The 26,429-nt window shown below is 32.2% G+C and overlaps 2 protein-coding genes across 2 annotated transcripts; both read right to left on the bottom strand.

Moving 5' to 3' along the window:
- Nucleotides 1-401: 401 nt before the first annotated feature.
- LOC122582376 lies at nucleotides 402-5,752 on the bottom strand. The gene is made up of 2 exons (XM_043754760.1): nucleotides 5,656-5,752; nucleotides 402-2,892 (listed from the first exon to the last, which is right to left on the bottom strand). The coding sequence occupies exon 2, from the start codon at nucleotides 2,871-2,873 to the stop codon at nucleotides 576-578; it is 2,298 nt and encodes a 765-aa protein (XP_043610695.1). The 5' UTR covers nucleotides 2,874-2,892; nucleotides 5,656-5,752; the 3' UTR covers nucleotides 402-575.
- A 16,319-nt stretch (nucleotides 5,753-22,071) lies between these two features.
- On the bottom strand, nucleotides 22,072-25,149 carry LOC122583236. The gene has a single exon (XM_043755661.1). It carries the CDS (start codon nucleotides 25,147-25,149, stop codon nucleotides 22,282-22,284), a length of 2,868 nt encoding a protein of 955 aa, XP_043611596.1. The 3' UTR covers nucleotides 22,072-22,281.
- Nucleotides 25,150-26,429: the final 1,280 nt, after the last annotated feature.

Below are 26,429 nucleotides of genomic sequence, written 5' to 3'. Positions count from 1 at the left end.
CCTAAACCGGCATCACATCCCTTCTTATCAGGAGATCAAAGTGGGACAATAAGTGTGCCCGGTTTAACAGATTGTTGAAGTATATTATAGTTCAGATTGTATGATATGACTTAATGTATGATATGTTATGCTGCTGGTTAGAATTATCGACTTTGAGCCCGAGCTGAATGGCACAGACGGCATCTTTTTGTCCGTACAAGGTAGCTATACAAAACTTGAATTGTACTTATGAAATTAATACTTGTCTAGTATTCTGTAAAATGTAATCAAATTTGGGGGTAATATATTGTTCGCCTACACGATACTAAATGTCGTGAACACTATGAAAGATGGAAGAGACAATATATGCACAATGAAGCTTATTATCTTCTTTAAAACAACATATTTCATTAAAAAAAAAAAACTCCTTCGAAGAAGAAGGCTTACATCATCATATATAGAAACTTATTCCATTGACATAAACATATATAGAAACCCAATGGCAAATATAAATTATATTTTCCCCTACGAAGAAGCTTACTCCATTGACATAAGCATATATAGAAACCCAAACCTGCTATAACTATTTATTGAAACTACTTGCCAACAATAAGTTTAGCTCTTGCTTGTCCCTCATTGATTTGGAATTGCTCCCCCAAACCAAAATGAGTCATCAATAACCAAACTATAGTAATGAGCTCACCGCCATTGCTCACTTGCGCGGCTTGAACATTGGCTCGTGAATGACTCGCACCATAACACAACAACTCAACCCATACCTTGCTTATAATCAACCATTTATCCAAATTTTTTTCCCGCGCTATATCCATCAACTCTTTTGCCAAAATGCAACTATCAAATAGCAACGATTTGCTTCGGTCACCCTTTATCGTCACCGGCTCCACTACTGTCGATACTTTAAGAATCTCATCACAGGCTTTTGCCTGTATTAAATCAATATTCTTGTCCCAAGCTCCTTTAGTAAAATCTTGAAGTGGACTTTGTTTTTTAACATCTCTTTCTTCAAAAAACCTTCTGGCCTCAGCACAAGTATCCCGGAACCGTATATGTCCAATGCCTGCTACTGCTGACATCAAGGTTGGTTGCATTATAAGAAGGTACAACATGTAATCCGATAAGACTTTTGAGATTTTTCGGTAGCTATAGTCTGTGTTTCTGATGCATCTCTTCAATTTGTACTCCTCGTAAAGTTCATAGTTGTAGCATAGCTCGGTTGTAATGTGCCATAGAATGAGACTTTGATCGTAGTCGACGTCTCGAACATATTTGAGTAAGCTATTCCACCCTTTTTCGACTCGAAGCACCCAATCTCCTCGTGCTGAACTAATCTCTTTTGCAGTTTCCAAATCATCTCCAAGTTCCGCTTTTGATTTTATCTCCTCAAAGATAAATTTTCTGAGCTTTGGGGTGAACTCTTCATGTTTCACATGGACAAAGCTATCATAAAAGTCACTACCAAAGGGCAACTTTTCACAAAAGTCTTTTGTCCAGTGTGTGTATAAACAGTAGCTGATAAGATTGTAAGTTGAAACAGATTCAGACCACCTTCGTCTTAACCACTTCATCGACCCTTTATGAGATTGTTCCTCAATTCTCGGGAGATCATACTTTGATGTGTTCTTACGCTGTATACCTTCTGTCCTTAGCTTGAGAAGTGCAGTGTAGAAGGTTGTCTTCCAAGACTTTTGGAGCTCAATATCAGGTGATTCACGGATAGAAATGATGGTCCAGTCCGAAAACAGAAGCATGATTAGAGCGGCCAAATCGAGAACCAACGCACCAAAGAGCAAACCGTATGTAATACTAACATCAGTGGTGGTAAAGTTGGATTTGCTTTTGAATATGAACAACACGATTGCTGAACAAACCGTCATAAGAGAGAAAAACCGGCAAATTCTAGCTCCAACTTGACCTAACTTCGTGTCAGCAAACAGCACTGGAACCTTAGTGTAGAGAACATCATAGATGAAATTCAGCTCAACCTCAACCACTTTAAAAGCATCTTCTGCATTCCGATTTAAGAAGAAATCTCGACTCTGATTTCGTTCCTTACGACTGAAAATCATGTCAACAATAAGCCCTTTGAATTTGTTAAAAAACATATAGCCATACTGAACCACCTCCAACTCTGTTAACCTTCCCTTTTTAGCCTTATTGGCTGATTTAGCCGCTCTATCTGTTGGCTCATCAACCAACTGAATTCTAGTTGGCAGCTTTGCATCCTTTTTGGATTTGTATTCATCCATTAGTGTTGCATAATTTGGACCTGGGTCAGGTTCTGCAAGCAACGAATCTTTGAATCTATTGGCACTTGCAAGATAAAGCGACCTCGTTCTCTCAGCATATTTGATGGTTCCTGTTATAAACATCAACATTGTAGGAATCCATAGTCGGTTTTTTGGCAGAGACTGAACAAACACATAAACCGCGGCTACACATTGGAAAACAAGACCGAGAAGATGGCGAAGCCACAACTCATTATCTTCCAATGCAAAAGCAGTAATGGTGTCCGGACCACCAAGGTGCACCAAAAGAAATGGTGCCCAGAAGGCAAGAAGGTCCTCATTTTCAACGGGGGTCCTAACCTTTTTGCGTGTGTCGCCACTTGGTGGGTTGGTTTGGCTGTTGGGGTTGGTTTGGCTGTTGGAAATAAGCCCAACCGCAAAGTTAGCCGCCCAGTCAGCTAGCAAGTAGGCAGACCACAATGGCACCATAACCCATTTGCTTCTAATTCTATTTCTCAAAGGAGCAATGAATATAAGAAAAGTTTGCAGGGAAAGACTTAGGATGATGAAGCCTCTGAGATCCCATTTATTCCATAAGTCTTTCCATTCCTGAGGGACTGGAATTTCCACCATCATTCGCCATATCATTTTTGCTTTTTACAATTTTCTGCAAAATAGTAATCATGATTAGTAACCATTTAGTATTTATATAATCTTTCCATTTCATTAAGCTCAATCTAAATAGGGACCACATATAATATCCAATTCTATGGAGGAGCAGCAATCAAATAGGTACTGAATAGTGATAAAATCAAAATGCTGTAACGTGTACTGAACCGATACCAGACTCATGTAACCGGTAAGGTATTCAGTTGTAACTTTGGGTTGGTTTTGGTTTTAGTCCGTTTACGGCTCCGTACCAAAACCATCCCTGGAATCACTTGTAAGCAATTGTCAAACATCTTGACAATTATTAACTAAACGCCCTAAAGCATATTTTGTAATATATATACATACCGGTTCAAATAAAGTGTTCTACAAATATATTTTTTTCATAATACGGAGTAAATTTTTCCTATTTTTGGATCATTCAAATCAATTCGTTGAGTTCATTTTTAAAACACATTGAAGGGACACGGTTCACAAAAAATTGCAAGTTACTATTAATTATTTACGCACATTATATATATGTTACAGTAATTTTTTAGAATTTTTATTTGAGCGATAACTTTTTATACTGTATTGAAAAATACATAACGACTATTAAAGTCTAAAAAGAAGTCTCAATCCATCAAAAAGAAGCGCATATCCTTAGATGATTTGGTGTTACATGGCATGAGACGGCCCTTAGTGAACTTCTAACATAATGTCTCATTACCTTTGATTTTAATACAAAGGTCAAGATGTTTTCAACTTTACCTATGAAGTTGAAAGCAACTTTAAAGAATCTCTATCCTAATTTTATAGGTAACACATTTAGTTTTTCATTTTTATAAAACAACTTTTATAACAAGATTAATCTTTTTTTCTTTCTATAACAAGACAAGATTAACAGCCAAACCATTTTGTCTGTGACACCTAATTTTCTATTCAAACTTTTAACTATTTTCAATTCTTTTATGGTATTCATTAATTAATTACGTTAATATGTGAAAACACAATGATGTTTAGTAATATAAGAGTAAGTATTATTTTTTGTTTTTGTTTTTCATATTATGTACTTCTAAGTTTTTTAATGTATGCCCTTTAGGTGATTACACATTATAGTTACAACTTTAGCTACTTCATCAGATATTCCCACTATTTTAGGTAATGTTTGATAATTCTTAATTAAAAAATTATTACTTAATCTTGTTTGACTTAATTTTTTTACTCAATCAAATATGTTTGTTATTGACTTAATAAATAGAATATAACAACTAAATTAACATAATTCATACAGACATTATGTTTCTTTTCAGTTACCTTCTCCATTTAATTATTTGATAACTAAATAAACAAACAAGCCCAGTCTACATACTACCACTATCAACTACACATCAAATATTCCCACATATCTTAACAATTTGTACCTAGCTATATCGTCCTCGTGTGCTACTATCAACTACAACTTCAGTTGATTTTTATCAACTATTTTTATGAAACAGATATTAAAATAGAGTAATGTTCACATATGTATATGAAATGCAACAATAGAAAATTAATGTTAGTATCGGTAATGTTAGTGTTTACTTATATTTGTATTCGTCGATAAGTTATATAAGCTTTGGTGAAACCTAGAAAAATTGAAATTCGGAGATCATTATCTTTTATGTTTCATTGGCAACAATCTAATGGTAACTATGTATTACAATGACGTTAGCAATGCTTAGAGTGACCCGTAACATAAACTTTAGTTTTGTTTTCTATCTTAGGTTTTGTTTTTTATTAAAAATATTCTAAAGATTCTTTTTTAGCTTTGATTTGTTCTTGATAATTTTATGAAAAGTCCGAATATTTGTTCCTGGTGATAATATTTTCAAGTTTTGACTAGATAAAATTATTATTAGTTGAAACCTTTATTTACAAAGTAGTTAGATTTTTTACGAAGTAGTTAGATTTTTTATATTAATTGTGTTGAATTGTATAGAGAAATTATGTTGATTTTTTTGTTAGTAAAAGATGTATGAGGTTGATGTTGATGAAAATGATGATGATGATAATGATGATGATACAAAATGTATACGCAATATCATATTTGATACTCTTTTTATATAAAAAAAATTAGGTAAATAACACTTTTCGTCTTTGAAGTTGGAACGATTATCACTTTTAATCACGAAATCAATGTGAAAGACGAAAAGTGAAGAAAAAAGTAACGAACCTGAAAAAGTTAACCGAAAAAAACTAATGAAATTAGACACGGTGACCACAAATGAAAAAAAGGGATTTGAGATGTTCTTTTTTTTTTGCTATTTTTGAGTTTAATGCTTAAAATGCAAAACTACCAACTTCAAGGAGTAAAAGTGTAATGTACCAATATTTTTTATTTTTAAAGTTTAGAATTAGTTAACTTACCGGTATATCATGTTACTTTGACTAACAACAATAAAGAATACATTATTTCTAAACGTAATTATATTACATCAATTTAGCAAACTCGTAGCTCAGACTACTTTATACACAACGTAGTATGATGTACTAGCATGTTATTTTTTTTAACTCTTTTTGAACGGCTGATTTCTTAAAATACTTTACATTATTCCTGAAAATGATAAATACTTTTGTGTCAAAAATTGATTTTAAAACTTAAGTGTTAATAGACAAGAATCGCTATCAAATAACATAACCTCACTTTAGTATATTAGACTACTAGCATGGTATGTGATAAAGCTTTGAATTTAGTATATCAGACTACAGAAAATTGCAAGTATTGTGGAAAGTTTAGTACCTGAAAATGAAGGTGGCTGTTGCGGTTACTATATTTGCATAAAGATACCTTGTGTGCTTTGATTATTATGCCTCCATTGGGCAAAAACAAAGTGGTGCAAAGGAGTAGACACAGATTTGAAGTGAATATATAGAAGCTAAGAGCATATGTTTTACTACATAAAGAAAAAGGGCAAAAGCGGGGGCGACTGGCGTCTTCAAAGTAACGAAACAAAACGATAAAAAGTGATTAATAAGGCATTTGGGTTCACATAGGGTGATAAGTTGTTGTCTGAGTTCAAGTTTCATTCTAAAGTTTTTTTCCTTGCAGTAATCTTGTGAACATGTGAAATGTGGGTTCGAGGTGCACTTACGGTTTATTTAGATGTCATTTTGTATTGTCAAGTAATTTAATCTTAAAAAAATAAAAAATAATTAATAGTCTTGTCAATCTACTATCTATCCTATAATTAAAAGAAAAAGTTAGGATCCCTTTGAAATTATATTTTCCCCTTTTTCTTTCTTAGTCTTTTTTTTGTTTTACAAAATGAACTTTATTATTAAAAATTTATCTAAAGTCCAATCTATTACATTTTATAATCAGTTAAACTATTTTTCTATTGTTTAGTTGTTTTTTTTTTGTTTTATATCCGTAAAATTACTATCAATATTATTTTTGTATAAATCAACTAAAACAAGTTCATTATTTTCAAATATGAAATTTTTTCATATTTTAGTAATTATTCAATATCCAAATATTTGAATCTGTTTTTTCGAACAAAAAACTATAAACTATAAAAAAATAAAACCGATTGAAAAACGATTGTGGTTTTAATTCGGGTAAAGTTTATTCTTATATATTTTTTGATTGTGTTTTTAAATTTTTAATATTCATTTTGTTTTATTTGTTTAAAAGTTAAAATATGATTTATATTTGATGTTTTTTTAGATACACATATACTGTTTGATTAAATGTATTTTTTTACATACGTATAGTTTATATATATTTTTCTTTTACCAAAGCTTTTCTTTATATTATTCATTGATTATATTTTGTTTGAACTTTTCTTAATGTTTTTTATTAACAAGTAATATTTGTTTTCATCATTGTATGGTGATATTGAATATTTTTAAACATGTTATTATATAATTGTTTATATGTTATCAATTTATTTAGTTAGACAAAATTCTGTAATTTATCATAAAATTGTAGAACATATTGAAATGAAATATATAAGACGTATGTTTTGAATCTACTCATTCATTAGACTGGTCTGAATACTAGTATAACTTAATATATAATGTTATTAACAAACAAACAAAAAGTGGTTTAGTTAAGTTATTATATAAAGCGTTTATCTTTACTTAAAAGTGAGGATTTTCTTTGATTTTTGCTCTTTAATTATTTAAGTTCTTCTATAAAGGGTTTATATTAAGAGAGAATTTTATATATCCCCTATTTTAATACCCTAATTACATATCTACCCAACTACAACTAATAATTTCATATATAGTTTAGTTATTGTGAAACAAATATTAAAGTATCACAAATCAAAAAAGATCTTAACCCTTGAATCATGATAAAATTGATGCACAAAGATTCACAAAACAAATATATATTGATGCACGATGATTTTCATGATGTACGGTGATCTTGAGTAAAGAGAAACTTATTTTTTTTTATTTTAATATTTATGTTATTTTACAAAGAACCATTTCATATATACCCACTTTTAGTTTAAAATCTTTCATTTCTATTATAATATGATTAATAACCAAATTTACATCAACAAATTCTCTAATAGTGAGACACTTGAAAATATTGTATACAACAACAATAATCAGATTGGTGACGAAGTAAACACCCAGAAGCACATACAAAACGAGAAGGAAAAAAAAAGGAACGCCATCTTGATGATCTAGAAATAAGAGGGAACACATCAATTAAGTACTATAAGCAAAATGTAGGCGGATGTGTAATTCATGGTACACCACACTAATTAGATTAATACCCGGTCGGTGATCGGGTCACTCAAAACTTATATTGTATCGCACATCCCAAAAAATATAGTTTTATAGTATATCAAAATGAAGTTTGTTATGAAATCGGCATAATGTTAACGGTTAAGATAACAAATCTTGTACATTTTTTGGTATAACATATATAGAGTTGGTTTGCTATATACTCGACATTACCCGAAATTCGACTTCAAACCGACCCGGAAAAACTGGGTTAGGGTTGTAAAGTTTCGACCCGGAACCAGCCAACTTGATTTTTTTTTTTGTTGGGATCTGGTTGACCTTTTGGGTTAATAGGTTAACCCGTCAACCCAAAAAAAGTTTTAAACTCATATAAAAAAAATTAGTAGATCGACCCGCTAACTCATTTGATTTGACAACCCACAACCAATTTACGTGAAATCAATCCACCAACCATCAACCATATCACCTGAAATCAACCCACCATACCATTTAATCCACAAATTTGAATTTTTTTGGTTGGTGGTTGGATTTAGGTTGACGAGTTAGTATCTTTTGGTTGAGCTCTTCAAGTCGATTGTGATGTTAGGTCGGGTTTGGGTTGGGTAATTTCAGCCCGTCAACTTGTACCTATTAATTTGAATCCGATATAATTATTATTTATGAGTAATAGTAGGATATATAATATGGTGTTCTACTTATATATGTTTATAATTTATAGTTTTTTTAAGTTGTAGATTATGTTTATAATTAAATGATAAACAAACATTTAATTACATTACATACTTCTAAAATATATCGTATTATCAACTCTCCTTATCCTCTTTGAATATACACATTTGCCCTAAACACAATTTCAATCGACGCCGTATAGTTGATGGTAGTGGTGATAAAATTTTTTAACTATTAATTAATACATCCAAAAATTTAATTAACACCGTCTCAAGATTTTAAAAATTCCTCTTACAACATGTTTTTTCATTCCAAGGTTGAGCATCGTCATCCAATGTTATTTTTCTCTCATATCATGTTCTTTTTTATTTCAAGGTTAGCAATATCTTTTTAGAGTAGGGATTCCCTAAAATTTTTTATAACTTGATGGGAAGTTAAGTTAATCTTGACCTTTGGATCAAAATCAAATGACAAGATTCAAAGTTAATCTTTGAATTTTGTCCCCTGATTTTAATTCAAAGGTCAAGAAGTCAAGTTGGAGAACTTTATGGATCCCCATTCTTTTTTCTTTTTTTTTTATTATAAGGTTAGCACTCTTTTGAACGAAGATCCAAATTAGGACAGTGAATTTTAGGTTCTAATCTGCTTATGCTATTGTTATACATGTATTCGGTATTTATATGTTTTGTTTCTCTTTCCCATCTTCATTGTCCTTTTATTTTTAGATGAGTTTGGATTTCCTCGATGTAATTCTAATCCTTGATTGGCATTAGTTATGAGCTACTTGAGTATATTGTATTGTGATTTTTTTTATTTTATTCTATTTTTTGTAGGTTTGTATTATTTTGGTGGGACAAAATGGAGTTCATATATTAAGTTTGTAGAAATATAGAAGTGTTGTTTAGCTTAAGAGTAAAAGTTCATCCATAGAATTAAATAGAATAAATTAGTTTCCATATCTAACTATTTAGTTTTAATGACCAAGATTAATTTAACTTTGAATTTAAATGAGTAAGATTTAAATTTGTTTTTATTTTTTTCTCTTAGCTCTACTAACGATATATATACTAGATTAATACCCGGTCGGTGACTGGGTTAGAAATAATCTTATACTTGCACCACATATTGCGAAAAATATAAGTCTTAACAAAGATGAAGTTTAGTATGAAATCGAAGATAATGTTAAGATAAACTTTTAACACTTACATATATTTTAGTATAACATATTGAGGTTATTAATACTCGATCCGACCTGTCAACTTGCAAAAATTTTAAACTTTAATTAATTCGTTAGCCTGCTAACCCCCCCAAACCATATGACATGTTTGAACTAAATTAATTCACCAACCCATTTAACCCGTCGGTCGATTATCCTTGGTTTATGGACCGACAACTTTGGGTTGAAATTTCTATTCCGATTATAATATCATGTTAGGTTCGAGTTGGATATTTTTAAACCGCCAATCCATACCCGTCAACCCGGACTCATTGACATCCTTTTATATATATATATATATATATATATATTTATAAAGAAGCTTTGTCTTTTTAAGCTTATAAATATGTATACTTCTTTGTATATAGGGAAATATGTACATTACCCCATTTAAGATTAAAGTAGGTATATGAACAATAATGGTTATGCAAATGAATCAACTCCTAATTTTAAATTACGTAAGAATCCCCCCACCCCCCCACACACACACTATAACTCGGTCACCTATCAATAGGACTCGAATTTTAGTGGAACATATTAAGGTCAAATACCTTATCAATGGTCTATCAACCAAATTGACTACCTATACCTTTAATGAAATAATCTACAACATAGTTTTTTTTAACTCTTAAAATTAATTAGATACATCTTTTAATATAAATTACTTTTACATTTACCACCATACCACTATTACCATCACTACCATCACCCCCACCACTCGTCGACGTTACTGCCACCACCTATCACGCTACCTATTACCGCCGCCTGTTACTGCCACCGTCACACCGTCGCCGTAACCACCACGTCGCATCCCAATAGTATGCATCTAGTACAATTTGTCACCATACTATATCACTGAGTACTATCTATTTAGTCAATCCTAAAATATACTTTTGATTTTACCTTTAGTAATATTCCATTCTAAACTTAATGTTTATATTATAAGTTGGTATTTTTATTGTTAAACTCGAATAAGTTGTATGCAAGTAAATGTATATAAAATTTATATGAGTTATTATTGGTTGAATTTGTCACATAAAAAAACTAAAACATGTTGACACTGTTAAAAAAAAATGAAGTATCTTAAATACCATATATAGTTTCTATAGTTAAATATGGAAGGTAGACATTAATTTAGATGGTTGTGATTAATTTGTTTATGAATTTTAAAGGCTAAGATCAAAAGATAAGTTTTATTTTTTTTTCTCTTAGCTCTACCAACAATAATCGGCTCTAATGTTCTAATAATGGAATAATGGGGATACGCATAAAAAAGTTAATGTTTAGATCGTGCATGAAATATGCAAGTAATTTGAAAGTAATTATCATTACCATTTAGTATATAATTATAATTATAATGATTAATGGCTAACACATACAAGTCATTTTGAAAATATTTACCATGTATTTAGTATTAAATAGTTACTATAATTACAAAATAATATATTAAATTAAATAAAAAGAGATACCATATATATAATATAGTCAAACTTGACTTTTAATTTATTTATTAGTTACTATATCTTGAATTTTAATTTCAAAGGATCAGATCATTTGGTTTATTGATTTCAATGACCAAGATCAAAAATTAAGTTTTCTTTTTTTTTTTTTCTGCTCTACCGGTAATATATATATATATATATATATATAATTAATGTACACTTTTACACAGAGCATTTATATCCTGAAAAAAACATTTACAATTAACAAATAAGATGTACTCCCTACTCAAGCTCCAAATTCGATTTCTTCTATTCAATGGCATACATGTGCTCCTACTTTAAGGGTTGGATATACTTATTAGGCATGTGATGGCTTGACTAAAGAGTATACAACATTAACTTGTAACTTTTCCAAACGAATATGGATAGATATGATAAGATCTAAACCAAAATTGGATATATATATGAAATTATAAATTTTTATGAGGTAAATATGTAATTAAAGTGTTAAAAATATATACACACAAAACTCTTTTTGTTTTTATTTATTATACAAGGCATCCGAAAACCACAAAACAGGCTGACTTAGTGCATGTGTAGATATAAATTTATGTGCTTATGGCTAATATTTGCAATGAATATCACGTATTCAATTTTGTAAGCTATCGAATAGTTATACAGAAAACCATCAATGGACTTAACTGTGTCATTACTTACTTATAATTACAATATTTCGTTTAAGAAGAAATCATACGAACTGGAGCTGTTTACGAATTGTATTCTTTACATTAAAGGGGGATTGATTAATTATTTCAGAAAATTAGGGGGACGTGACGCATCAGTACTGTACTGCTGCAATACGTCATATATCTCTACTACTTTTTAACACTTCCTCTCTCATAAAAATGTCCTTATGAGAAATGATCATTTTATCCTTAATGAATTAATTAACTATCTCTCTTTTATTCATTAATTTGAACATCTCCACTTAAATTACCTATACTACTCTTAATGAAATAATTTATAACAAAGACCCATCAAATCTTAAAATTAACTACACTACCCCTTTTACATTAATTATTTTTACAATAATAACCACACCCCCACCACCCGTCACGCCACCACCACTACCAACCACCGCCGCCAACACCACACTATCGCTACCACCGCCGCCGCCGCATTGCAGAAGTAAAATACTAGTCTATCGATTTATAGTTGTACATGCGAAAACCAGATAGCTATGAAAACCAATAAAAGTATTCTTCAAAACAACTAGAGAAGAATGAAAACAAATATATGAAAATAAATAAAAGCAAAAGCAAAGTAATCTCGTGTTACATGCAAATAATTAAAAAAGAAAATCATGTATAAGATAGGGCAAAGTATCTTAGCCACTGGAAAAGCAAAAAAGAAAAAAGAAACTGGGTTTTATTCCTTGATTCTTACAAGAGACGACGAGTCACAAAGATTCAAGGCTAAATATATACTAACGAGTGCTCAGACTCGTCAATTGGATAGGTAGTCTCAAGATATACAAATCTTATAATAATTATAAAACAAAAAGTGTATAACCAATATCACAACTTAATGAATACGAAATCTAAAGAAACAACATATGAAAATTAAATCCATATAAATATTGATTCTAGTTTACCTTTTTTTTTCCCTTCAACTTTAGTTAAATAAAAAGAGAAACAAAAAGTGTATGACCAATATTACAACTTAATTAATATGAAAGTTAAATAAAAAACATATGAAAATTAACTTCATATAAATATTGATTCTAATTTACCCCTTTTTTTCAACTTTAGTTAAATAAAAAGAGAAACAAAAAGTATATGACTAATATCACAACTTAATCAATACAAAAGCTAAAGAAGAAACATATGAAAATTAACTCCATATATATTGATTCTAGTTTACCTTTTTTTTCAACTTTAGTTAAATAAAAAGAGAAACAAAAAGTGTAGAGTATATAATTTGAAAAATACATACCAATTCATCAACAAAGACCATCTCAAACGTTTTTATTTTCTTCGGGTTGTTCCACTCCGAAACAGTCCATACATGCACAACACGGAGTCGTAGATGATGGTTAACATGTATTGGCTTAAGATCTTCAAGATGAACTAAAGTGGTTGTTGGGTCAAAAATCGACCAAGTATGATTTGTTCAGAAATAGCTGAAGTTCAGTGAAGATACTTGTACATAATTCTGAAGCCATTCAGAATAAGTTCACTGAAGTTCAAGATCAACCCAAACTGAAGACATTCATTCTGAAGTCGAAGACTAAAGACTGAAGAAATAGAATCATCTCAGAAGCAGGGCTCAGAGAAGATTCTATCTGATTGAAGACTGAAGCATCTAAGTGTAAAGTACTTACAACACTTTACACTGATTACGAGTAAGCCTTTTTACTTTATCTCTCTTTATCCAGTTATTTCCATAACACCTGGTAAAATGATAAATTGAGTAAAAGGTTGGGAATAAAGTGTGAAATGTCACATCAAACGACTTTCACACTTAACCTTAACACACACTCTTAAGGAATCAATTTGAATTCCTTAAAATGTATCTCAACCATGTATTGTACGGACAAGTCCACATCAGCTTGGACTTTGTTTATAAATACAAGGCTTCTCACAAATTGCAAGTTGTTGGAACTTTTAACATTGCAACTTCTGAGATATACTCTAAGTAATTTTATGAGTATTTCCAAGTTATCTAGATCACTTGTATTTCAAGGTTATTTAGATATTTTTACTTTTTTGTGATTATCTTTGTCCCGCAACAACCTTTGTATTTGTTTATATCAATAAATCAAATACATTGAAAAGTACATCGTGTCACAATCTCACATACTTGATTATATATATTATTTATATAGTTTCAGCACCTTTTGTTTCTCGCAATGTACTTTCAGTTATTTACTTTGTTGTTTATATCCACATCTGGATCGCATTCTTAACTGGCCATATTCCAAGTTAGAATTACTTGCCAATCGGGTTTACTTGCCATTTATCTTAATTTGGGACTCACAGTGGTATTATTTTTTATTGTTGGAGAAGAAGCTATAATGAACCTATAATGGACAACAAACTAAATTAAAAGAGATAATAATAACAATAACATAAGAATTCAATGTTAAATAATAATAATAATAATAATAATAATAATAATAATAATAATAATGATTAAATATGAACAAAGTATATAAATAAAAAAACCTTTTTGGTAGTCGATCGTAGCTTTTTTTTGGCTGTCGGTTTTTTCTTAGGGTTGAGTGTGAGGATTTTTTCTAGGTGGTATCTATATGGATAATAATAATAAAGATTTTTTTGTAAGATTTTCTTATTAAAGGCGGCCATTTGTTATTAAATAAATATTAAATAAATAAAGGATTAATAAGGAGGGAGTATAGGGGTGCCAAGTGTACCCCCAACCTCCTCTTTTAGTTATATTATATATACTAGTCTTCAGGCCCGTCTGATAGATATATAGTCTCCAAATATATATATCAAAGGTAAATATCAAAATAATAAATAACAAAACAGGTGGAAAAATAACAAAACATGAATAAAAGAATAAATCATTTTGTAGTAGAAGAAGAAAGCATAGTCAAACAACAATTAACAACAAACTAAATTAAAAAAGATGAAAATCAATAACATAATAATTAATCAAACAATAAACAAACACGAAAAAAATACCAAAAAAATAAAATTAAAGTGATATTAAAAAAACCTTATTTTTTTTTTGTTGACCTGAACTTGATTTGTTAGTTTATCAAAGATAGGAAGTAGATGAATTGATGAGCGAGATTTGTTAACTTAAATTCCTAACAAGTTTTAAATTTATTTATTATAAGGTAAACTTCTCTACTACACTCACTCAAGGGCAGTGGACCCGATTGTTCATAGTATAGCAAATAGGTAAGACTAGGATCGTTCTCAGAGACTATGTCTAAGAATGCAGCTAGGTGTAATTCTAAGATTGTTGAGGGTTTGTCACGATTTAATAAATTAAAAGCACTTAAAACAAGAAAAGCAATCCAACCGCTTGGTCTAGCAAGGAATCACGAAATGATTTGAAAATGAAAGACTATAATAATAATGAAAACAATACATCTACTTGGAAACCGTTCAGATGTCACATATATCATCTACCATAATACTTATAACCGTTGAACAACTAATCACAACTAAGCTTCCTGTTAAGTCCCTCGGTCTAAATGGTCAAGATTCTTGTTAAGTCACCAAACCTTTTAATTAAGCTTCCTGTTAAGTCCCCTAATGAAGATTATCAACTAAGTCTGTTTTTATGACATAACCTTTATAGTTTAATGGGATTCATGTTAAGTCACCCAAGCAGTTTGACTTCCTGTTAAGTCCCCAACCTACTTTAACTAGGTCAAACATAAAAACGGTTCAACAACTAAAAGTAAAAAGTATATCACAATACAGGCATGATCACATTATCCAAGCAGATGCATAACTATCTACCTACTCAAGGCAAAACTAATAACACTAACAATCATTAATATAAAAAGATCCATAATAACAATTGTATGGTAAATAAATAAGTCTTGCAACAGTAACCCTAATAACAATAATAATAAAAGTACGGAATAATGAAGAAGAAAGATCAAACTAAAAGGTATGTGGCTAGTTGATGTTGATGTTGTCTTTGAAGATCCAAAGTCACGGCTGCTGCCTCCTTTGTTTATCTCGGTCGAACCTCTCGAACAAAACCACGGCTGCTGCCTCCTTTGTTTATCTCGGTCGAACCTCTCGAACAAAACCACTTCCTCGATTGATGATTATGATGATGATGTTGTTAAGGATTGATGTTTGATCTCTCGGATGATATAGAGGTGTTACGAGGGTTTAGATCTGATGAAAATACCCTAGAAACAACCCTCTAGTCGTTTGGAGTAAGTATGGTGCTGCTCTTAGGGTTTAGGGGGGTATTTATAGGTTTTCAAAAAGTCCTAGATCTGAACCGACTTGACCAGCCACACTGGTGAAGTCCCAGCGGCGCTCGTGAAGTCCCAGCGACGCTGGTGAGTTCCAGGATTACTTCCATCGGTGCTAGAGATTCAAGTGAGTGGCGCTGGTCTTTTCACTCAACATGAAAGTTGTAGATCTTTCTCTCTCCTTTACATGGATAGCTTACTCATTAGAAACGAAGTCCGTATGAAGAAGTTATGCCCAAAATACTGACACATGGTCATTTGCTTCATATTGGCCTCGAATTCTTCATGTTCCGCTTGCTAGTCTTCATCCAAATGTCTTGCGGCTTCGTGTTAGGTTGAGTTGAGGTGTTTACCTTCACTTGCATGCCTTCTGAACCTATCATAACATATCATTCAGTTAAGTACCAAAAGTTTATATTTTTAAACTAATTTAAGCATCAAAACACGACCAAAAGATATGAGAAATAATCACGAATTGGACGTTCATCATATACCCACAAACTTAAGTCTTTGCTTGTCCTCAAACAAATAGTCTCTGAAAAATAAAAAATTTAAAGATGAGCGGACAAAATAAGTGTAAAAGTTTTTCTACTTTTAAAAACATTCAAAGATTAGTCATGCAAAATAATTTGAGAAAGCTAGCTAGTTAAGCACTTAATTAATGTTTGTATAACAATTAGATCTACTAGCTACTAGCAAGGCACTTATATCTTATTATTAGTTGTACTTGTGCTTCACTACTTAGACATACTCTCAGACTACAGTCATGTCTCCTAGTTAGACACTAAAGCAATTGTACAATAATTATCATCTTTAATAGTTGAGACAGCGGTGACAGGTCGGTGGTTTCCCACTTGCAGAGCGACATAACTCAACTAATGGTTAGAGTTTATACCTTACATCAAGATAGCGGTGACAGGTCGGTGGTTCCCTATGCGCAAAGCGACATAATTGATGTGTATAATTTTACTCGATTAATAGCTCAATGAACTTTTTAATTAATCTACCGATTGTCTTTCTTAAGATTTCTACATTATTCAGATTACATTATTCAAAACCCTATGGGTTTGCGTGTTTCCATGACGACCCAAGCCCATTAGGGTTTGGCCTATTTGTGTGTTTTCCTGAATACACAAACTATTTGAGAGTTTTTTTAAACAAGCATACTTTTGCTTGTTCCAAAGAAACTCTCAAACCATTTGAGAGTTCTTCTGAACAAGCAAACTTTTTCTTGTTCCCAATAAATTCTCAAACCATTTGAGTGTTCTTCTAAACAAACAAACTTTTGCTTGTTCCGGAGAAGTCTCAAATGACACTTAGGAATATTTGAGTCAATGTTTCTACTGTTGTTAAACGTAGATACAACACTAACTCAGAGAATGTTTCTATTGCTGTTAATCGCAGAATCAACATTGACTACATTAACTTTGGAAGTATATTAAGTTAATGTTTCTACTGCTGTTAAACTTAGAAACAACATTAACTTAATTACCCTTTACATTGATGTCTACATTCATGTCAAGCACCTGCAAAACATAAATAATAAACAAACATATAAACATATATAAAAGGATCCCAATACGATCACAATATATGTGAAGGTAATTTCATTGACAAATGGTAATTTACAAGAAAAACTACAAGACTTGAGTATAAAATACATGACACTTCTAGAATGCTTTTGTCACCGAAAAACATGCACCAACAAAGAAGGATGCAAAAAGTTTGATCAATCACACCTGAATCAACATGTTTTGGAGGATTATGCAAGGGAACTCGAATGGAGAGAGGGAGGACGGTTTGGAGAGGCCAACAACTGATATTTTGATTATGATTAGGGCTAGAGGAACCCTAATCAGTTGGAGAAACAATATTAACTTAATGACTCCTTACATGTAATGTCTAAAACTTACAAAATACAAATAATAAACAAACATATAAACATAAAAGGATCCCAATTGGATCAACCATATATGCCAAGGTAATATTATTGACAAACGGTAATTACAAGAAAATTACAAGACTTGAATATATAAATAAATATATTTCACATATCTAGAATGCTCATGTCACTGGGAATCATGCACTAACATAAATGGACTAATTAAACAGTGCCACGTAGCAGTGGCACTGTTATAGTTCCTTTAACCCTTTGACGCTGCCTGGTGTTAGCCAACTTGGTGTACGCTTGTCCGGAAAAGACCTTCTGCTTCATGAGGGAATATTAGTGAACATACATTATGGGTGGTCAGGTAGTATTGGTAAGCATAGAGGCTAGTAGAGAGATAACAGATTATGCATTCGAATGGGCAGTCCAAAATGTAATCAAGACATTAGATTGACTAGTATTGCAAGCAAATAGAATTCCAATACCAGAAAATGGAAACTAAAGATAAGGAAGTTTAATACTTGCATTAAGCAGTTGATGACTTTTCGCTTCGTTTCTAAAAGGGGAAGTAGGTTTGGGAAAGTTTGATGCATATTATATTAGTCATTGTGAGCTTGCTAATCATGCATCGACTGCAGGAACTCCATTCTTGCTATCATTTACTGGAGTGGCAGAAGTTCTTGGATGGGAACCTAGGTATGTACCCTGTGAATTGTATTATTTGTTTTTAGCATCAACCTATTTATACGAAGTTGGGTCAACTTGAATAGGGCTCCTGTAGTTGCATAATGTGATTGTGAACGAGTGCTTTCATCTTGGTCTCCAAAATGTGATTGTGAACAGGGCTCCTGTAGTTGCTACCTCTACCCCACGTCTGTTTGTGGAGAAGTTACCGAAAGAGCTTGGTGTACGTGGTCTTGTCTGTCTTGTGGCAAGGTACATAAGCTTGGATCAACTAACGGTGTTTGGAATTTTGTTTCAGAGTTTTTTATTTGGATGTATGTTTGAGAGTTTTTGAAGGTGCATCACACGGATTCAATGAATGCTTTTCAGAAGGCACACAATTATTTTCACATGAGGTTTGCATATATGTTTGTCATTCACTATTTTGACGATTTTATCTTACATGTTTGAACATAATTTAGTATATGTAGTTGTATATGTTAATAGATCGTTGAGTTTATAACTTATAAAATTTGCAGGTATCTTTGCAAACGGCGGGAAAGGTACGTCACAACTCAAAGATTTACTAGTTGCATTGAGAACACAAAATCAAAAAAACTGTGAGAAAAATAAAAAAAAAACCCCAAAATATGATCCAATAAGAGAGAACACAAAAGCAAAAAAATTATGCAAGAATCCAAAAAAACCGAAAGAAAAGAAAACTTTAACGGGATCCAATATAATAAAATATGAATAGTAATGCGGACGTAAATGGACTAATTAAACCGTGCCACGTAGCAGTGGCATTGTTCATTAGCCATGCGCTTAATGAAATTACAATTGGTTAAGAATAATTTACTAGTTTTTAAAAGTTTATTATTATTAAAAAATATTTCAAGTCACCAAAAATACCTTTAGTTTATAAACTTTACATATAAAAATTATTATTTTATAAAAAACAAAATAATAGTTTGTTTTAGTTTTACTATTAGTATTTAATTATATATTTCTTAACGATTAATTTATAAAAACTAGTATATTATAATATTTTATATTACCTATTATTTTATAAAGTATTAATTATGTTTTTTATACAATTATGATTTGCTTCCATTACGGTCATCCAAACACAAACAGATTATAAATCATTTAAATTTAAATTTCATCATATTCCAATTAATTCAATTCCATTGTAATTTCATTCTTTTTTTAGCAAAATCTAATTTCTTCAAAACGGACCCATAATTTTCATTAATTCCAAATATAAAATAGTTATTTTATTCACTTTGAAAATTTTAATACACGCATAATGTGAAAAGTACATCATATAAAACCGTACAAAAACTATATATGTCAACTAACTACATTAATCCAAACATACAACTTTAACATAAGTGGTCCAGACACTATTATGAGTACTTTAGATACTCTTTATTTATATTGAGATCACATGAAATATATAAATCAAAAGATATTGTATGGTAGAGAACCAATAATCTAAATCAGCCACTAATTGGCGGTTCTTGAATCCACACTCCACGCTCGTTACAAGGAAACAATGTCAGTTTGAGACATTTAACTTTCTCCAGATAAGTCATTTTAGGAAAAAGTTTTCGTAACTCTTCCCAATCCATCTTTAGCTCATCCAAGTATTTTAACCTCAACACCTTAACATTCCATGTTTTAACTTTAAGTGAATCATCACATTCATAAATGTCTTGATACTGACCGATATCGGAGAAGTCTCCACCACGAATGTATAGCTTTGTTAACCCTTTCAGGCTGCCTGGTGTTAGCCAAGCTGGTGTACGCTTGTCCGGAAAACACTTGAGGTCTAGTTTTTCTAGTCGTGAACCGAATGTCGAATTTTTGAATGCACTCATTCTTTTCATTGAGCCTTGTACCCTTTTTTTTCCGTGGATACTTATTAGATAATATCGGGAAAGCTGCATTGTCTTGTTTTGTCTGGTGTTTTGTGGGCTTCGACTCACTTCCACCCCACAATATGGTTAGCTTGCGTAGTCCTTGAAGCTTTTGTAAGGCATAAAGATGTGATTCTTTAGGGAAGTCTTTCATATGTGTGTACATGCTAAGTTTTCTCAACCTATCTAGTTTCTCTAGATCCTCGAGGGTGCATACGTGTTTTCCTTGGGAATCGACTACAACGAACCCTTTAAGGACTTGAAGAGATTCAAGAGATGAAATCTCCTTCGGAGTATCTTTTAGCAAGTAACATTCAGACATGTCTAAATGGGTCAAATGCTTTAGTAATCCAATGGTTTTAGGGATTTTCTCTAGATTGTGGCAAGCTCTAAGGTCAAGAATCAAAAGGCTTTCTAGGTTTGATATGGATTCCGGAAGCTCAGTAATCCTTGAAACTCCTTGAAGGCTAAAGAATCTCACATGCTTCATATTCTCTAAGCTCTCTTTGATCTTGAACTCCACAACTTCAATATGACGACCAGCCGAACTCTGCCATCTTCCTAAGATTAGTAAGTTGATATTTTGCATTTTTAGAAACGAATCTGGCTTAAACACTAGAATATCATCCTTGACATTGAACAACATATGAATCTTCTCCCAGCTAAGACCTTTTGGTAGCCCGGTACCCATCAAACACGCCTTATAGGAATTCATTTTGATGTTCTTTTTTCGGTAAAAATAGTGTGGCTTTTGGGCATCTATTACGTTTCCATTGCGGTCAAGAATAACCTTGTCAGTCTCTTGTTCATAGGCGGCAAACGGAATTTGGTTCCCTTTGTCAGAGAATAGAATGGCGTCGTCTTTTGGTATGGGTTGGCGTTTCTTATCATAGAACTCGAAGAACTCTCTTGGGTCACCAAGCGGATAGATATCGGGCATCTCTTCTGGGCTTTTCATTTCATCAAATTTACCAAAGTCTTTTGGATTACCAAATTCATCAAAATCAAAGAACTTTATCCTATATGAAATCATGACCAACGCAGCACGAATCATTGGTTGCATTTTGCAAGTGGCCACATGGCGAACAACAGGACTTGTCGAGGCGGCAGGCTCAATGAAATCCTTGTCCATAAACTCGATGAAATACTCATTTGCGGACGTAAATGGACTAATTAAACCGTGCCACGTGGCAGTGGTATTGTTCATTGCGCTTAATGAGATTACAATTAGTTAAGAATAATTTACTAGTTTTTAAAAGTTTATTATTATTAAAAAATATTTTAAGTCACCAAAAATACTTTTAGTTTATAAAATTTACATATAAAAATTATTATTTTATAGAAAACAAAATAATAGTTTATTTTAGTTTTACTATTAGTATTTAATTGTATATTTCTTAACGATTAATTTATAAAAACTAGTATATTATAATATTTTATATTACCTATTATTTTATAAAGTATTAATTATGTTTTTTATACAATTATGATTTGCTTCCATTACGATCATTCAAACAAAAACAGATTATAAATCATTTAAATTTTAATTTCATCATATTCCAATTAATTCAATTCCATCGTAATTTCAATTTTTTTTAACAGAATCTAATTTTTCAAAACAAACCCACAATTTTCATTAATTCCAAATATACAAATAATTATTTTATTCACTCTGGAACTTTCACTACACGCATAATGTGAAAAGTACATCGTATAAAAGCGTACAAAAACTATCTATGTCAACTGCATTGATCCAAACATACAACTTTAACATAAGTGGTCCAGACACTATTATATATGAGTACTTCATATAATCTTTATTTAAATTGAGATCACATGCAATAAATAAATCAAAAGATATATTGTATGGTGGAAAACCAATAAGCTGAATTAGCCGCTAATTGACGGTTCTTGATCAATCCACACTCCACGCTCGTTACAAGGAAACAATGTCAGTTTGGGACATTTAACTTTCTCTAAATAAGTCATTTTAGGAAAAAGTTTTTGTAACTCTCCCCATTCCATCTTTAGCTCATTTAAGTATTTTAACCTCAATACCTTAACATTCCATGTTTCAACTTTGGGAATATTAAGTGAATCATTATATTCATAAATGTCTTGATACTGACCGATATCGGAGAACTCTCCACCACGAATGTATAGTTTCTTTAACCCTTTGAGGCTGCCTGGTGTTAGCCAACTTGGTGTACGCTTGTCCGGAAAACACTTGAGGTCTAGTTTTTCTAGTTGTAAACCAATTGTCGAATTGAAGAATGCATTCATTCTTTTCATTGAGCCTTGTACCCTTTTTTTCCGGGCACACATATTAGATAACATCGGTAGAGCTACGTTATCTTGTTTTGTCTGGTGTTTTTTGGGGCTCAACTCATGGCCCCCCCACAATATTGTTAGCTTGAGTAGTTCTTTTAGATTTTGCAATGCATAAAGATGTGTATCTTTTGGGAAGTCTTTCATACGTGTGTACATGCTAAGTTTTCTCAAGTTTTCTAGTTTGTGTAAATCCTCGAGGGTGCATACGTGTTTTTGTTGTGAGTCAACCACAACAAACCCTTTAAGGACTTGAAGATATACAAGAGATGAAATCTCCTTCGGAATATCTTTTAGCAAGTAACATTCGGAGATGTCTAAATGGGTCAAATACTTAAGTAAACCAATGGTCTTAGGGATTTTCTCTAGATTGTGGCAAGCTCTAAGGTCAAGAATCAAAAGGCTTTCTAGGTTTGATATGGATTCCGGAAGCTCAGTAATCCTTGAAACTCCTTGAAGGCTAAAGAATCTCACATGCTTCATATACTCTAAGCTCTCTTTGATCTTGAACTCCACAACTTCAATATGACGACCAGCCGAACTCTGCCATCTTCCTAAGATTAGTAAGTTGATATTTTGCATTTTTAGAAACGAATCTGGCTTAAACACTAGAATATCATCCTTGACATTGAACAACATATGAATCTTCTCCCAGCTAAGACCTTTTGGTAGCCCGGTACCCATCAAACACGCCTTATAGGAATTCATTTTGATGTTCTTTATTTTTCGGTAAAAATAGTGTGGCTTTTGGGAATCTATTACGTTTCCATTGCGGTCAAGAATAACCTTGTTACTCTCTTGTTCATAGGCGGCAAACGGAATTGGGTTCCCTTTGTCAGAGAATAGAATGACGTCGTCTTTTGGTATGGGTTGGCGTTTCTTATCAAAGAACTCGAAGAACTCTCTTGGGTCACCAAGCGGATAGATATCGGGCATCTCTTCTGGGCTTTCTATTTCATCAAATCTACCAAAGTCTTTTGGATTACCAAATTCATCAAAATCAAAGAACTTTATCCTATCTGAAATCATGACCAACGCAGCACGAATCATTGGCTGCATTTTGCAAGTGGCCACATGGCGATCAACAGGACTTGTCGAGGCGGCAGGCTCAATGAAATCCTTGTCCATAAGCTCGATGAAATACTCATTTGCGCGGTCCTCTAAAGTTTTTCCATAGTCATCTTCTCCACTAGGAATAAGCCCTTCTGCTATCCACCAGTAAACCATTAGCCTTCTACTTATTTCTTCATTTTCCGGAAACACCGAAAAACATAACAAGCAAAGCTTGAGTTCAAGCCTCAGGTCGTTATAACGTTGTTGCATAGTTTTACAGAAAAGACTCTGGTGGAACAAGTTATTATGCAAACGAGGTAGTATATTGAGTAACTGGGGTGAAATCCTATTATCCACAAAAAAATTTTGATTCTTTTGTTGGTCTTTATCATCATATGTCCTATGTATTGCCGGGACCTGGAGCTTAAACTTGGTAATACTTCTTTTGAGATCTTTGAGTTCTTTCAGGTCACAATAGCCTACTTGTAACTTGAGAAACTGTTGATCGGCTTTTCCTATTTCTTCTGTTAATTGTTGATGGAGTCTTCCAAGGTTTGGACATACTCTTTTCAAATAATCTAGTTCTTTACTTATCAAGTTAAATAAATGAGTTCGTTCTTGATCAGGGTTGGGTTCATTCATGGAGTTATCCTTGTTTGGTTCCATATCATCAGGGATATCGGGTTCCTTCGTGGAGTTATCCTTGTTTGGCTCCAAATCACCAGACTCTATTTCGGTTGTGTCTTTCTTGGGTTTTTTAATGGGAAAGAGTAGTTTGATCGGGTTAAAAAAATGAGTTCGGTCTTGATCATGGGTTCTGGGGCTATCCTTGTTTGTTTCCAAGTTATCAGGGGTGGGTTCATTTATGGTGTTACCCTTGTTTGGTTCCAAATCACCAGACTTTATTTCGGTTGTGTCTTTCTTTTTGGGTTTTCTAATGGGAAAGAGTACTTTTTTGATCAAGTGAGTCAACGTTTTGTCTTTCTTGGCTTCATTAACGTTAGAGGTGGCAATCTTTGATGGGTCATGTGAATCAGGGACTTGAGAGCTAAATGGTTCAGATGTCGTTTCTTGTTGTATCTCAGTCGGTAATGAGTTCCCATGCTCTTTTGTAGAGTCCGTGGTAGGTTGTTTTGTAGCATCTGAACTAGCGAGTTCAAACGTGGAAGTTTCAGTTGTGACAGCCGGTAGTTGAGACTCATTTGGTAGTGAATTCCCATGGTCTTGTGTAGAGACAGGATTAGATTGTTTATTTGAATAATCTATGTCAGGAATTCGGGTTGGTGAAGAACTTTCTCTTGTTTTATCTTGATTGTTGATATTAGTGTTCATAGTTTGTGTCAGCTCGTCGGGTTGCAAGTCGTCATTTGATGCCATCATGCTGAAAAACAACACAATATGGTGAAAATCTCGATCATTTCAAGCAACCGCATCCACATGGTTGTTACTATCCATAAATTCTAATTCAAACGTTTCATATTAGATGACAAGGAAATCATATTTGAGCATGTAACTAGATAATTAAATAAATTAAAATAAAGAAGCCTTGACATTACTACAGAATGAACCTGTTTGGCTTTGGAACATGGATATGGTTTTTAGAAGTACCAATAGGGCGTTGGCCGTTGGCATTGGGCACCAAAAGGCACGAGAGAGATGGGATCTATAATTACCAAAAGTTATCGATATAACATTTCGTTTTTTATAAGAGTTATATTTTTAATCATGACAACAAAATTGGCTATTTACACAAAGAATAATGTTAAATAAAGTGCATAAAAAAGTTGTAGCTTTCGTACTAAAAATCTACCATTGAATCTTATGTTAACTGTATAACTATTTAATGCACCTTAGTCATAAGGGCTGCGTTTGACTTTGATTTAGACAAGGAAGATTCTGACAACTCACTAGATCGGGATACTAAGGTATAGAGCGGCATACTAAATAGAAGAAGAGGTACACTCAAACTACCTTGGGACCTGTTGCAGTGGCCGGAAGCTTTATTACATCAGCTGTAAAAAGCGGAAGGCTAGTGGCAGAATATCGGCCAAGATACGTCGTGCTCTTGAAAGAGCTGTCAAACAAGGAGTTAACAAATTAAAACCCCTAAACAAATACATATACAAAAAGGAGACAAAACAACAAATGATATTAGTTTGAATGTAGATGGGATCATGAAGAAACTCAAATTGGTTCAGTATTCCTATAATTGTGAGAACAAAAATATTTAGTTGCTTCATGTATAACTCTTTATTTGTTTTATATATTTTTTACACTCACTTGAAACAATTAATAATCGTTAATATGTAAACTAAAATAAAGTGTATAATTGAAACTATATAACTAATAACTAATTATACAAAAAACAGGGATCACTTTGATTTTTAATATTCAACTGATTCACACGACAATATTTTTAAATTTGTTAATGATATTTATTCATTTATTGAGGAAAAAAAGCATAATTTAGTTTACTACCTAACTAAATTTGACTGTAATGAAAATCAAATTTGATGACATGCCTACACAAAATGACACAAAAATGAAACAATTAAACAAAATGGTGACAAGTAATATAAAACCATGGTGAGAAATATTAAATTATCATGATCGTTATTTGTTTCACATGTATATAATTGTTTTGGGTTTTTCTAAAC

The sequence above is a fragment of the Erigeron canadensis genome, chromosome 9, assembly GCF_010389155.1.
Source record: "Erigeron canadensis isolate Cc75 chromosome 9, C_canadensis_v1, whole genome shotgun sequence".
Taxonomy (NCBI): domain Eukaryota; kingdom Viridiplantae; phylum Streptophyta; class Magnoliopsida; order Asterales; family Asteraceae; genus Erigeron; species Erigeron canadensis.
Note: the sequence above shows the minus strand (reverse complement) of the source record. Positions and strands in the feature narration are given on the sequence as shown.